At 41.1% G+C, this 13,899-nt stretch overlaps 1 protein-coding gene across 1 annotated transcript in view; it reads right to left on the bottom strand.

Moving 5' to 3' along the window:
• Window positions 1-9,021: 9,021 nt before the first annotated feature.
• The window catches only part of MYH15 (myosin heavy chain 15), a 139,282-nt gene continuing 134,404 nt past the window's right edge, over window positions 9,022-13,899 (bottom strand). Inside the window, exons 39-41 of the mRNA XM_064495687.1 lie at window positions 12,898-12,993; window positions 11,825-11,959; window positions 9,022-9,699 (exon numbers count right to left, since the gene is read on the bottom strand). Coding sequence (XP_064351757.1) covers window positions 9,685-9,699; window positions 11,825-11,959; window positions 12,898-12,993 — 246 coding nt within the window. The 3' untranslated portion in view covers window positions 9,022-9,684. The remainder of the gene's footprint in view (window positions 9,700-11,824; window positions 11,960-12,897; window positions 12,994-13,899) is intronic.

Raw genomic sequence — 13,899 nt, 5'->3', positions numbered from 1 at the left:
CAAGTCTGGGACCTTGGTGGGAAGAGTCACCAAGGACATTTGAAACACTTAGTGCATGTCTGATTCAGCTCATTTTTCACCTCTACTGATAGCTAACTGCCAAAATTCGTAACTTAAAATATTTCTAGTCTAGTGTCCATAGAGTCATGGAGTGTGTGCTCATGAAGTTGACTTTCTAAGTGGGTTGATCACCTTTATCCTGAAGCTGGCAACTTGACATTGTGGGACACCATGGCACCTCTCTTTCTATTCTTCATTAAAGATATGAGTAAGCGGAACATATGTTTTAGAAATATTTTTATCATTCTAGTTATGCAAATTAGGAGAAATAACAGATTTGGAGGGTTGGAGATGCTATGTAGTGAGATTTGGAGATAAGAATATGGAGTTGTTCTAAGGTCAAGGAGTCTTCAGATAGACAGAAGCTTCTAGACACTGATAGCACTCCCTTTGTAGAGCTGCTGCTTTTAGGGGGTAAAAACAGATGCAGTTGAATCTCCTCTTTTTCTTCAAAATAGAAGTGTCAGTTTTATGTAAAAAGCTTTAATTCTATTTTTTTGAACATTGCATTCATTTTGGAGTTTAGAAAAATAATCAGGAAGAAATGATCTGAAGACCACATATGGCCTGTCTTTCTCACTAGAGATCTAATTTTCAGTTTCTACAAAGTGAAGCATCAGGACCATTCCATCCCTGTCAAAGAAAAGCTTTTCAGAACATCTCGTCCTGAACACTGGCCAGTTGAGACTAGAGGAGGGATTGCCCACATTTCCCCCCAAGGAAGAGGTCTGTAGCAGGAGCAACCCATCAGGGCAGGAGATAGGACAAATAGTCCTGGTACCCTAGACATCAGTCTTTCAAGGAAACTTGGTGTACTGTTCTCAGTTGCAATTTTCTGCTTGCTGCCTTGCCCAGGGGATACTACAGTATTGGAAAAGGACACCCAGATGGTGGGGGTCATGACTCCTAGAGTCTAGATCTTCTCTATAAAGGCTTCACTGGATTGAGTGAAATTAAAAAATTCTCGCCAAATTTTGATGCTGAATCAGCATATGATCTTGGATAAATCTCTTTACAAATGTGGGAACTGAGGGTCATGGATAAAGTAAGAAGCTAGTCACGGCAGAATTTTCTTCAGGAGGAAAAATACACATATGAAAACACTTTAGAAAGTCAATATTTCTACTTAATTGCTCCTTCTTTACAATGGGTATAGAATTTCAGAATGACAAAAATGTGCGGAGATTAATGTTTTATTGGCTGTAAAACATTAAGTAAAGTTATATTCATGATAAGTGACATCTGTCATACAAAGCCATTCATTTTAAAGAAGAGCCATAAATAGTTTTCCCCTGAATTTGACCTTTGTGTTCTAATGCTTGCTCCTTACTCTTTGGTAGAGCGTGGATCACAAGATTAGCAGGCTCAGGCTTTGGTCACTCAAGGTCTCCAAGTTTCTGCCTTCTGGGTTCCCCACTTCCCTTAATACTAATTATAGCAATTCTAGTTCCAAACAAGATGCTAGAAAAAGTTTGGACTCCTCCAGTTATTCCTGAGGAGCTCCAGGCACTGTTATCCAGGTGGTCACCTGTCAGCTTTTACTCAAGACCATGGCTTCTACTCAGGTTTCATCACCTCTGCACTTCTTACCTCTATTCCTCTAGGATCCTGTCTTCTCCAAGCCAAGGGTGCACTACACCCTCCCTTCACTCCCCCAAGGAAAACACTAGGCTGAGGCTGGTTTGTAGTAATTAGTTCTTTGAAAAATGTGCTCATTCTCTTACCACAATATAAAATAGTAGAAACTTAAAATGCATAGAAAAATCATTGCCTCTCCTAACTCTCATCCCCACTATGCCCCAAACTGGCTAATATTACAGGTTTTGCAGGTTTCCCACAATAGAGACATTGAGACTGGGAGGTATTATTTACGCTCATGAAGAACACTCTGGTCAAGATAGGACTGTTGGCCATATCTTTAATGGGTATTTTCATTAGGAAAAGTCCTTTCACTAACATGAAATCTGCCTCCCACCCAGAATACAGAAATAGCTACTTTTAAAAACAGTAAACATACTCTACCCACCCACCTATACATTGTCTTTTATTTTCTGGTAAGTTTTCTTCCAGCTTATAGACTTGTTATTTGTTTTATTTAGACATAAGCCAAGGAAGAGTTGTCAGGATAATTGTTCTGACTGTGGCAGTGGTTTTGCTGACTTCAGCAGTAATTCTAGCTGTGAAGTTAAGATACATCTGTTTCTGCACAGGTAATATCTCATGGAGGACTAGGGCTTGTGCCTGGGTGTTCGGGTAGAGGTGTATCAAAGATGACCCGCAGCTGCACACCTGCACTGCGGCGAGGTGTGTAAATAGATCTGAATTTTCTGAAGAGTCGTTTGTAAAATTTCTCAGAAATTCTTTAAAAGGCTCCTACATTTCCACCTAACTGTTACTTCTAGGAAATTATCCTGAGTTAGATGGTCAGAGACACACCAAGCTGTATGCAAGCACATCCACTGCATCATGCTGCCATTACTGCCAGTTTTTCTATTTTAATAAAAAACAAGGGATTGAGTAAATGAATTGAAAATCACATGTTATTTAAGTTGTTTTATTTGTTTTTTTTACTAAAGAGAGAAATTTTAGATCTGGCAGTAAAATAATACACAGGATGATCTGAATTATCTTGCATTGAAAAATAGCTGGAAAGTAATCAGCCAAAACTTTAGAAAATGGTTGCCTTTGTACAGAGGCTGCCCCCTCTCTGCCACACACCTGCCTAGGTACTTTGATTATGTCTGGACTTCCTTAAGTCGCTGGGCTCTGTGTTCTCTTTCTTGGAGTTTTGTGTATAGTTGCTACTGCTCAAAACAACATTGTTGTCCTTTATGGGCCATTTTATTTTAAACTTTGTAAATTTTTTTTAAACTTTTTCTAAATTTTCTGCCACAAACATTTACTTATTTCCATATTTTCCAGATCAGGAAACTAGAATCCAAGAAGTTAACTCAAATTCTAAGTAAGCATGTGAAACAGACTTAATCCCCACCGAGCTGACTAGTGGCAGATGTAGGTCCTCAGAAGCTCTCCCTTATTTCATAATCTCTCTGAGAAAGCTCTGAGTGTCCCAGGAGGTTGAGATAGACCCAGTGTCCCTTCCTCTGATTGGTATTTGCCTACTGCCCCTGCTACAGGTAGGGTTATGTGATCATAACAGACATCATTATTGAAGGTAGGATTTTAAGGGTGATAGTGAGCGAGTGTTTTGCCAGCTGTGGCCCCGTGATTCTCATACTAATAGACAAGCTAGTCCCCTTACTTGTTGCTCCTGTCCCTTGGCTGGCAAGAGGCAGAAAAAGATGGGTGGTTGCAGATAGTCTAGTTTGCCCCTCACGTGCAAATCCCGGTATACTACTACTTGTGATTGGATTAGGTTCAAATCACAGGAGAGAGGGGCACTACCTCCTGCTCAAGAATGACAGTTTAGTTTCTATCCTGGAAGTGTGAGTCAGTGAAGTCCCAGCACAGAACACCTGGCACAGTCAAAACTGGACAAAAGGAGCACAGAAGATTGTGTGTTCCCCCAGAGCTGGGGACAGCTGATTTGAGAAAACTAAACTTGAAGGAACAAGAAGAAGAGTTATGGAAAACCAGCTGCGTTGTAAGGAGGGCAGCCTTCACTCAAAGGACACAGCCAGCCTAAGGTGACCTTACAGGGAAGGAACTAGGAGAATAAATACCTGCGTTTGCCCTTCCCTGCCTCTGATCTCTGCCCCAACTGGAAACCAGAGGGAAGAGAAACGGCCTGCAGATGGAACCCATCCAGGCCAGCTTCCCACGGCAGAGAGCAAGATGGATTCTGACTCTGGAGCAGTCAGTAAATATGAGCAAAAACAATATTAGCCACTTAAAAGAAATGTTTATATAGTTCTGTACTTAGATGGTCTGAAAATATATTTCAAGCTGTTACACTAAAAGCCACAAAAGCTCCAGGCCTCTGGCTGTAGTTTCCTATGACCATGGCTTATCTGTTTTCTTTGTAAATTCCTTTTTCTATTACTCTCTTTTAAAATGCCCTTAGTCTAGGAAAGGTATAAATTATCCCAGGTTTTAGCAAGGCCCAGAAGGAAGGCCTTCCTTGAGAAATGACATTATGCCCCCTTTTCCTTATCCATCACCTCCTTGGCTATTTTCCATTGTTTACAGTTGGGTGGAATCAGTCCCACACTCCTAAAGAGCCAGGAATTCCTGGGGTGGTTGAATTGCCTTTTCCCCTGCTTTGGAGCGCCTGAGTCAGCCATCAGAATTTATTACTTTTGTTTCTGATGAGGTATTTCTACATTAAGTGCATTTTAATGCTGTTTATTGGAAAAAAGATGCAAAGGGGAGTAACTAAGGTGATTCTAATAGCATAATTATACTGAAGTGGGGGTAAGGCAGAACCAGGTGTTGGCAAAGAGATTTTTTTTTTTAATTCTCTATTTTCCTGTTGAAGGATGTTCTGTGTCTACTGATCAGGGAGCTGGCACTGCTAGGACTGCAGAAGAAAACATGGTAAGGCATTTCCTTTATCAGACCACTTTTAGTATCCTTTATCAGACCACTTTTAGTATAAGAAATCTACTGCACAAAGGTAATTGAAATTTTGACTGATTCACACATTATCATGTAGGAATTTTATAGAGAAAAAAAAAGGCAGCAGGGATTGCAGGATAATAGAACAGGGAAAACATACAATTAGGCTTTTCCCAATGTCCGTAATTAAACAGGCTCTACTTGCGTAAGTCAGTGGTTGCTCCTCTCATCTCCTACTGGTATTTGTAGAGAAGATCTCAATGGCACTATGCACCAGTGCACTCAAGCTTCTGACAGAAACGTGGGATTGGACAGGAGTGGAAACAAATACGGACAGATAAGTAGAGAAAAGCAGACTATAGTTTCTGCCCAGACCCATATTCTGACCTTCCACGCTTTTCCAGCCACTTCTAGGTCCCTTGAGAACTTACAAATTATTACTTAATTGCATACTTCCTTTTGGCTGCATACCTTTTATTATTTATAAGTTCCGTTAATCAGAATGTCTATAACAGCAAAGAATGGGGTGAACTGGTTTTTCTACTTGTTAAAATCTCAGGAACATTTAGCAGGGAAATTAAAATTGACTGATGGGACCCAGACTCCATAACTACTTATTTTATGCCTGTCTTATGGATCTCTGATTACAGATGCAAATAATAGCTTCAAGCTGCCCACTCCCAAAAACCAAAAGAAAACAATTCCAGAATTAAATACTTAAAAATGGTTATTGTGACATGAACAACAGCCATTTAGAACCCATTTTTCTTGGTTCTAGGCTCTTTCAGGCTATCCAGCCAGTAGAGGAAATGGAGACAGGAGTTGACAGCACAAACATCTTTAATATCCAGTGACCTCACCTCCCCTTTCTTCACTGCCACTCCAGCAATGGCTGGTCATGGCCTGACAACTCCACCTTTGCAAAGACTTGTGATACTGGAAAGAGAATAGTTACGCTCTCTCTTCAAGACCGAAGAATCATTCACATGCATCAATACTATAAATGCCTGGATGCCAAGAATTCAACTTGGAAAAGAAGTATCTCTTTCATTTACATTTCTGCTGCAATCAGCCCAAGAGGCTACAGTGGGGTTTCCACCAAGAACGCAGAAGAAACGTGTCACTAAGAGATAATACAAAATCAGTTCAGCTAATGATGGATGAGAGGTAGGAGCAGAAAAGAAAAGTCCTTAGTGAAAAGATGAAAACCCGGGGCCCAGAAGCCAAGGCAATTGATTTGCTTAAGTACTGAACTCTAGTTTTACATGAATGGTTAGTATCAGTTTAACCAATAAGATTTAGTATGGTGAGTCTTAGGGCCGCCCAAGAGTAAGATTGTCAGTATGTCTAAGGCAAAGGGCCTAACAACTCAAGAACTGACATCTTTGGGGCTGAGTTATACCTTCCAATAACCAGGTTTGCATAACTGAGTGACCCTTGCTATGAAGATAATTTGATTCTGGCTCAGTTGTCATATTGTTTATCAGCTTTCTAATACATTTAGATTTTCACATACATTTTTATGCAAGGAGAGAATGGATAGCTCAGCCGACTGGATGATCCATTCCCCTTAATTTTATCATCAATTTATAAGGAAGAAAAAGCCTAACCAGGATTTTTTGTGAGTTGGTCAATCAAGGTTTTGGCTCGACAGTTTACAGAAGAAAACCAACCCTAAATTGTGTGTTAATGCCACCTGGTCCAGTTTTGTCAGCTGGACTTATTTCACAATCTCATACTTTATACAGAGTTTCACTGACTTCAAGAATTTGCTCCATCATTGTGACTGGTGTTCATTACAAACTGTAAAGTATTAAGGATGCCATTGTAAAGAAAAACTTTAGAAAGGGACACAGGACACTTGATGAGAAGATGCTCAGAACGGCTCTAGTCTTCTTATAGTGATGAGGGTGACAAATTTAAAGACCAAAGCCAGCAAGTGGAGGACGGCAGACAAGAAGGAGCCTGTGTCCTTCAACCCTGCTGAGCCCCTGCGTTCATCTTAGAGCCACTGTATGAGACAGGCTGGATCAGAGGGGCAGACTGCTGAGGATGACAGACAGTAAGGATGTATTCTGGAGATTCAGCCTTCTACAGTTGTGGGCACTGGTGAAGAAGTCTGCACCAGGCTGTCCCCTCTGCGTCTGGTGCTGGGCCTGACGTCGCTGTGGGTCAGCTGTGCCGGTGGTCAGGAAGGAGAGCTGGAAGTGGAGGGGGGCGTGAACTGGAATTGTAAGAACAAACTGGATCCTGTGCCATCTCAGGGCCTCCAGAGTGCATGCTGTGGGTGACCTGTAGAATCAGCTGGTGCCCACTGCCGCAGGGCCGCACACGCACCTGGCCAGGACTCAGTGAGGCTGGAGCAGGACACCAACGGAATGTGGGTCCTCGGAGCCATGGCCCTTCACTGCTGGCTCACTGTTTTGGCCTGGGGTAGTAATTGCCAGCTATCACAGTGCCTAGGGCCGTGCACTGACCTCATGAGCATAAAAACCAGCTATTCCTTCACCTCTGCCCACACATTGGTGCATTCTCTTGTAACCAACTTTAATCCAGAGCCACACAGAGATAGGAATTCTGGGCAGTGTTCCTCCAGCTTAGCGAGATTGGTACCATACAAAGACAGCATACAACCTGTCACTGAACTGAACATATTGTGTGGGAAGTTGCTTCAGTGTTTAAAGTCTGTACGACTCAGCCTATGTGTGTGTCAAGTAGGAGAGTTTTACCTACAAGGTAAGTGCCTTACTGTGATTATATGTACCTCATTATAGAGTGCCTAGAAAAGCCTACTGTCTCTCACCATTAGTGGCTAAAAATATAGATGCATGGATGTAGAAGTGAGTCAGGCAGAGTTCACTAACTTCAGTAATAACCACTTACCAACATGCCCTAGTCCTGATGGACCATAGTGCATGTCTTCCATGAATATTACTCATTAAGGAAATTTAAAAAATGGAAAGATACCCCATGCTCTTGGGTTGGAAGAATCAATATTGTTAAAATGGTCACACTGCCCAAGGCAATCTACAGATTTAATGCTATCCCTATCCAATTACCCAGGACATATTTCACAGAACTAGAACAAATCATAATCAAATTTATATGGAACCATCAAAGACCTAGAATTGCCAAAGCATTACTGAAGGAAAAGAAAGAGGCTGGAGGAATAACTCTCCCAGACTTCAGACAATACTATACAACTACAGTCATCAAGACAGCATGGTATTGGTACAAAAACAGACATACAGACCAACAGAACAGAATAGAGAGCCCAGAAATGAACCCACAAACTTTTGGTCAACTCATCTTCGACAAAGGAGGCAAGAATATACAATGGAATAAAGACAGTCTCTTCAGCAAATGGTGCTGGGAAAACTGGACAGCAGCATGTAAAACAATGAATCTAGAACACTCCCTTACACCATACACAAAAATAAACTCAAAATGGATCAAAGACTTAAACATAAGACAAGATACAATAAACCTCCTAGAGGAAAATATAGGCAAAACATTATCTGACATACATCTCAAAATTTTTCTCCTAGAAGAAATAAAAGCAAGAATAAACAAATGGGACCTAATGAAACTTACATGCTTCTGCACAGCAAAGGAAACCATAAGTAAAACAAAAAGACAACCTATGGAATGGGAAAAAAATTTGCAAATGAAACCGACAAAGGCTTATCTCTAGAGTATATAAGCAGCTCATACAACTTAATAAGAAAAAAACAAACAACCCAATCCAAAAATGGGCAGAAGGCCTAAACAAACAATTCTCCAAGGAAGACATACAAATGATCAATAGGCACATGAAAAAATGCTCTATATCATTAATTATCAGAGAAATGCAAATCAAAACTACAATGAGGTATCACCTCACACCAGTCAGAATGGCCATCATTCAAAAATCCACAAATGACAAATGCTGGAGAGGCTGTGGAGAAAAGGGAACCCTCCTACACTGCTGGTGGGAATGCAGTTTGGTGCAGTCACTGTGGAAAACAGTATGGAGATTCCTCAAAAGACTAGGAATAGACTTACCATATGACCCAGGAATCCTGCTCCTGGGCATATATCCAGAAGGAACCCTACTTCAAAAAGACACCTGCACCCCAATGTTCATAGCAGCACTATTTACAATAGCCAAAACATGGAAACAGCCTAAATGTCCATCAACAGGTGACTGGATGAAGAAGTGGTATATTTATACAATGGAATACTACTCAGCCATAAAAACTGACAACATAACGCCATTTGCAGCAACATGGATGTTCCTGGAGAATGTCATTCTAAGTGAAGTAAGCCAGAAAGAGAAAGAAAAATACCATATGAGATCACTCATATGTGGACTCTAAAAAAAAAAACAAAACCCAAATACAAATCAGAAACTCATAGACATAGAATACAAACTTGTGGTTGCCAAGGTGGCGGGGGGTGGGATTTCAAAATGTAGAATAGATAAACAAGATTACACTGTATAGCACAGGGAAATATATACAAGACCTTGTGGTAGCTCACAGAGAAAAAAATGTGACCATGAATATATATATGTTCATGTATAACTAAAAAATTGTGCTCTTCTCTTCATTTTAACTTCAGAATTTAAAAGATTCTTGCATGTAATCTTTCATGTGAGGAAAAAAAATCCCCATTAAACTGGGAAGCAACAATATTCCCTTTAATTATTACATTTTTCTAATCACCCTGTTTAAACTGCTTTTCACACAATATAAACATTTTTTAAATGTTTGTTTCACAAATTAATATAACAAAACAGAAAAAGATTTATCAATACAGAGAACAAACTATTGGTTACCAGAGAGGGGAGGGGAAGAGGATTAAGAGGTTCAAACCAGTAGCTTTAAAATAAGATACAAGGATATAATGTATAACACATGGAATATAACCAACATTTTAGAAGTTTAAATGGGTCATAATCTACAAGTATCACATCACTGTTGCACACTTGAAACTAACAGAACATTTAAATCAACTATACTTCTATAAGAAATAAAATGTTTCACACGCAACTTAAGTTCCTGGCCATAAAACAGTACCCGCCTTGTGCTTCGCCAGCCACTCTCCTTCATAAGCGAGGACTGCTCATTCTTCGTGGACCTGAAAAACAGTTATCAGTGTGTCTGTGAGATCCCTGTGACTTCCGTCAGTAAGACATGCCCAGAACCAAGCCCAGTGCTTTCCAGAGGACACAGCAGGCCTTAGCCAGTTCTTCATTAGCTTCAAAGCAGGGCAGGGAATTGAGGCAATTATCTGCAGGAGAGAAAGCAGACACTGGGCATTCACAGCAAGGGCACGCTGGGTCACTCAATTTTGTGCATTCTTCGCATCGCCAGTGAAGGCAGCGCCCTCTACCGAAGACCCTGTGCGGGCAAGGCTGTAGCAGCATCACCAATTTGCTCCACAGCCCTGACACACAATCCTAGCAGAAAACCTTTTCCTTTGGTTTATGACGGTTGAGAGATTTTCAGGCTTTCCTTCTGTGAATGGAAAACAATTAGTCATGGCACTGCCAAGGACGATTTTCCTATTCATCTCTGGCCTCTCAGAAGCAATTTCTGCTTCACTCATTTCATTCTTTGTTGGAAATAACTGTGACAAAGTCGAATGCAGTACATCTGTTTTGGAGGCCTTTTGACCTCCTGCAGCTGAGTGCAATTGCAGCACGTGTGAAGCACTTCCCTAAACAAATCTATTGCAGGGGGTTGCTGGGCAGCTTCTGGGCAGAAGACCCCAGTCCAATGCTGTAATACTTCTTAAATTGAGGCCAGAGTTCAAACCACTTAACTGGACCTCTCCAGATAGATAGGCTTTATCCCCGAGACAACTCTTTGCTCATCAATAAGAAATTCCTAGAGTCTGCCAGTGACTCCAACTTCTCATATTTGGATCCAAAGGTATTCAACATCACCAACTTACAGCCTCTTCTTCAAATGAGTTCCTTTTGACCTCCTGTAAGGTAATATTTATTATTGACCACCCTATCTAATTATCTTGCAGGGTTGTTAGTAATTCATTTACAATAAACAAGAAAGAAGACCAGAAGTATACCTCATTTAAAAAGCAAAATGAAATGGTGGTGCCTGTGCTAAGTGCTCTACAGGCATTCTAAGGAGGGTATCCAATCTCCTTTAATTCTCTTCTAGAGCCAGATGTCATTTCTGGGGAAAATCTCAGTGAAGAAGCTAAGGCTAAGCTAACTGTGATAGTATGAATATTTTTGTACCCCTGACAAATTCATATGTTGAAATCCTAGCCCCGCCTTCCTGTCCCCCTCCCCAGTGATGGTATTAGGAAGTAGGACCTTTATGTCATGAGGGTCGAGTCTGCATAACTGGGATTAATAATGTCCTTATGTGAAAAGACTCCAGAGAGCTTCCTCCCTGCTTTCTACTGTGTGAGGTTACAGGGAGAAGAGGGCTGCCTATGAGGAAGTGGCCTTCACCAGATACCGAGTCTGCCAGCACCATGATCCTGGACTTCCCAGGCTCCAGAATGGTGAGGAATAAATGTTTGCTGTTTGTAAGCACCGGGTCTCTGGTATTGTCATGGCAGCCTGAACCGACTAACGACACTGACCCTACCAAGCCGACGGTTTAGTGTTCTCTATCACTGTGCTCCTTTGCCAAGAAAATTAGGGCAGCTGCCTCTATTATTGGATCAGAACTAAAGTTTCATGGACCACAGAGATGTAGACAGTTCCTTTTCCCATTTTAGGGCAGAAAACTAGAAAGCAGGACTCTTGTATTTGTTCTTCATGGCCTCAATTTTAAACCCGGCCCCCTGGGTCTCAGTATGATATGATACAAAGCCACATACTTGTCTACCATAGAAAGAGTTCACTTAGAATTTCAAGCAGATACATCCATGCTCTTTTAATCATCTTTGCTCCCTGGTCTCCTGACTGTTCTACCCAAATGAATCTAGGCCCTGAAGCTCAGAGCCTGCAAACTAACCTGGAATTAAGCATTTGAGAAGTATAAGTACAATGTGCAGCCCACTCAAATGCTCAGCACCTCATACCACCTGGACAAATAGAATTTAGTAAGTATAGGAAGATTTTATCAGACCGTTTTTTTTTTTAGCATTTTTTTTAACATTATTATTTTTTTAAAGCCTTGAAAGAGAGAAACATGAAATTTCTTGTTACACTGGTCCAGGTGATGACATGAGCCTGAAACACAAATGCTTTAAGAATTAGAGCAGAGCTGAATATCTGACATACCTTTTTCCCAAACTCTTTTGCTTTAAGCTTGAGTTTATTAACTTGAGATTCGGCTATCTCTGCCCTTTCCTTAGCTTCATTCAACTCATGTTGCTGCTTCTTGTACTTGGAATGGTATTGACTGGCTTCTGCTTCCTATAAAAATAAAAAATGAAAAAAAGAGAAACCCTTGAGCCTACATAGTCATATTTTTTTCCTGCTCTGACATGAGAAAGTTGAAAACTGTGTGAAAGGGATTTAAGCTTCTGACTATTGAATGGAATATCATATTTTAGTATGATATATATGGATTCGGCCTTCCTAACAGGTACCAGGTCTATTTTATAACTGTTCCCTGGAAATTTAGAATGTGGTTGGCACTTTCCACCAAGTGCATGTAGTCCAGCTTTCACAGATTTGCTATGTGATACATTACAAAACAAACAACTGTGGTTAATCAGCTTAACTACTGGGTAGAGGGGGCTTGTCTTCACAATTATAAGGATCAACAGGTAATTATTAGACATAGTATTTTAGCCCAAATCATTTAAACAATCAATTCAAAACTCTTCAAGATATATTATTATTAGGCATAAGCTAAAGCTAATATATATGGCACTTATCAGTTGCAGTCCACATAACTACAGATGCTAACCCAGGGTTGGCACCTGCATTTCATGTGATGGTGGGTTTGTCCACAGTCAAGTCCAGGCTCATCAGGAAGAGGACTGTGAATTGCACTTATGCTCACCCAAGGTTGTAGGGTGAGGAAAGCCTCAGGGTGACCACCCAACCAAAAATTTGGCATCCCTGCAAGATATCTGTCTCTTATTTGGCTCATTTCTTGCAATACACATGTTTGGGTGTAACCACAAGGTTAAAGAAGAGAGCTCTGGCTCCCTGGAGGGAAAAAGTGCATGCATTTTTACCATGGTTGATAATTATAGCTTGAGAAAAACCAGAGAATGAGCAGACTTTAAGCTGAGCTGGTCTTCCCTGACAAGCTGCTCATCTAGCTCAGGGCCACATATTTCCATTAATCAAAAACAAATGGCTAGGAAATGCACGAGGCTGCAACTGCCCCAGGTACTTACCACTGCCTCGATTTGCTGTTTATAACTTTGTACTTTTAGCTGAAGATTATCCATCTGTGTCTGCATCCTGCTCATCTTTTTCTTATCTTCCTCTGCCTGCAATGCATAGGTACGTATGTGAAGGTAATTTGAAGGATGCAGCGGTCTGCACTGGGAGTAGCCTCACATGAGGATATGAGGGTAAGGAAACTTTATTAAACACATATTAGAGTTATGATTTGAAAACCAGGTTTCTCTACTCATCCCGAGTTCTAAGAGATTAATATTAAACACAGCTCAGAGCAATGGCCCTCATTTCTCCTGATCCACCACAGAACTCCCAGTCTTGGCTAAAATGGACTAGTTTCAATTCAGTCTTCAGCCCTCCCATCCCAACCAAGCCACAGCTGCCTGTGGCTTCTCAGCACCACTCCCCACCCTCGCACCATCAATCAAACCAATTTTTCCCTTGAACTTTCTAGTTGACCCTTGGCTTTAGGTAATGGAACTATAGGAAAGGTTAAGTTTTTTGGAATTCTGGTGTGGGCATCAGCAGAGATGTGAGGGAAATTCCATAAGCTGTGGGGACCCTTGCTGTGTGTGTTCTCATTGCTTCCATTGCAATCCAGGCTTAGGCTGGAGAAAGGAAACCTAGTGAGAAAGTGTTTCTCAGCTGTGCTCTGTACAGCTCTGGGTATTCTGAGGGGAAAGGAGGAGGGAGACAGACATGTAAAAAGGCTCTGCACGTCACCACCCCCTTTCCCACACCCATTTAACTAGAGTATCTCCACTTCGGAGCTGCTGAACTTCCCTGAAGAAGAAAGTATCTTAACTGGCTGATGGTCGAGATAATGATTTAACTAAGACAAAGCCTTGCTGCTCAAAAATTTTTTTTTCCTGATTCCATCTTACCTATTCCATCAAGTATCAACATTTCTGGTGGCTTTCATGGTTTCTCCACTTACGTTCCACTGCCCTCCACAAACCATCTCCACTCCAGCCAGCCTCATCTCCCATTTCCCC

The sequence above is a fragment of the Camelus dromedarius genome, chromosome 2 (assembly GCF_036321535.1).
Source record: "Camelus dromedarius isolate mCamDro1 chromosome 2, mCamDro1.pat, whole genome shotgun sequence".
NCBI lineage: Eukaryota > Metazoa > Chordata > Mammalia > Artiodactyla > Camelidae > Camelus > Camelus dromedarius.
The sequence above is the reverse complement of the archived record's forward strand: the minus strand, read 5'-3'. Positions and strand labels throughout refer to the sequence as shown.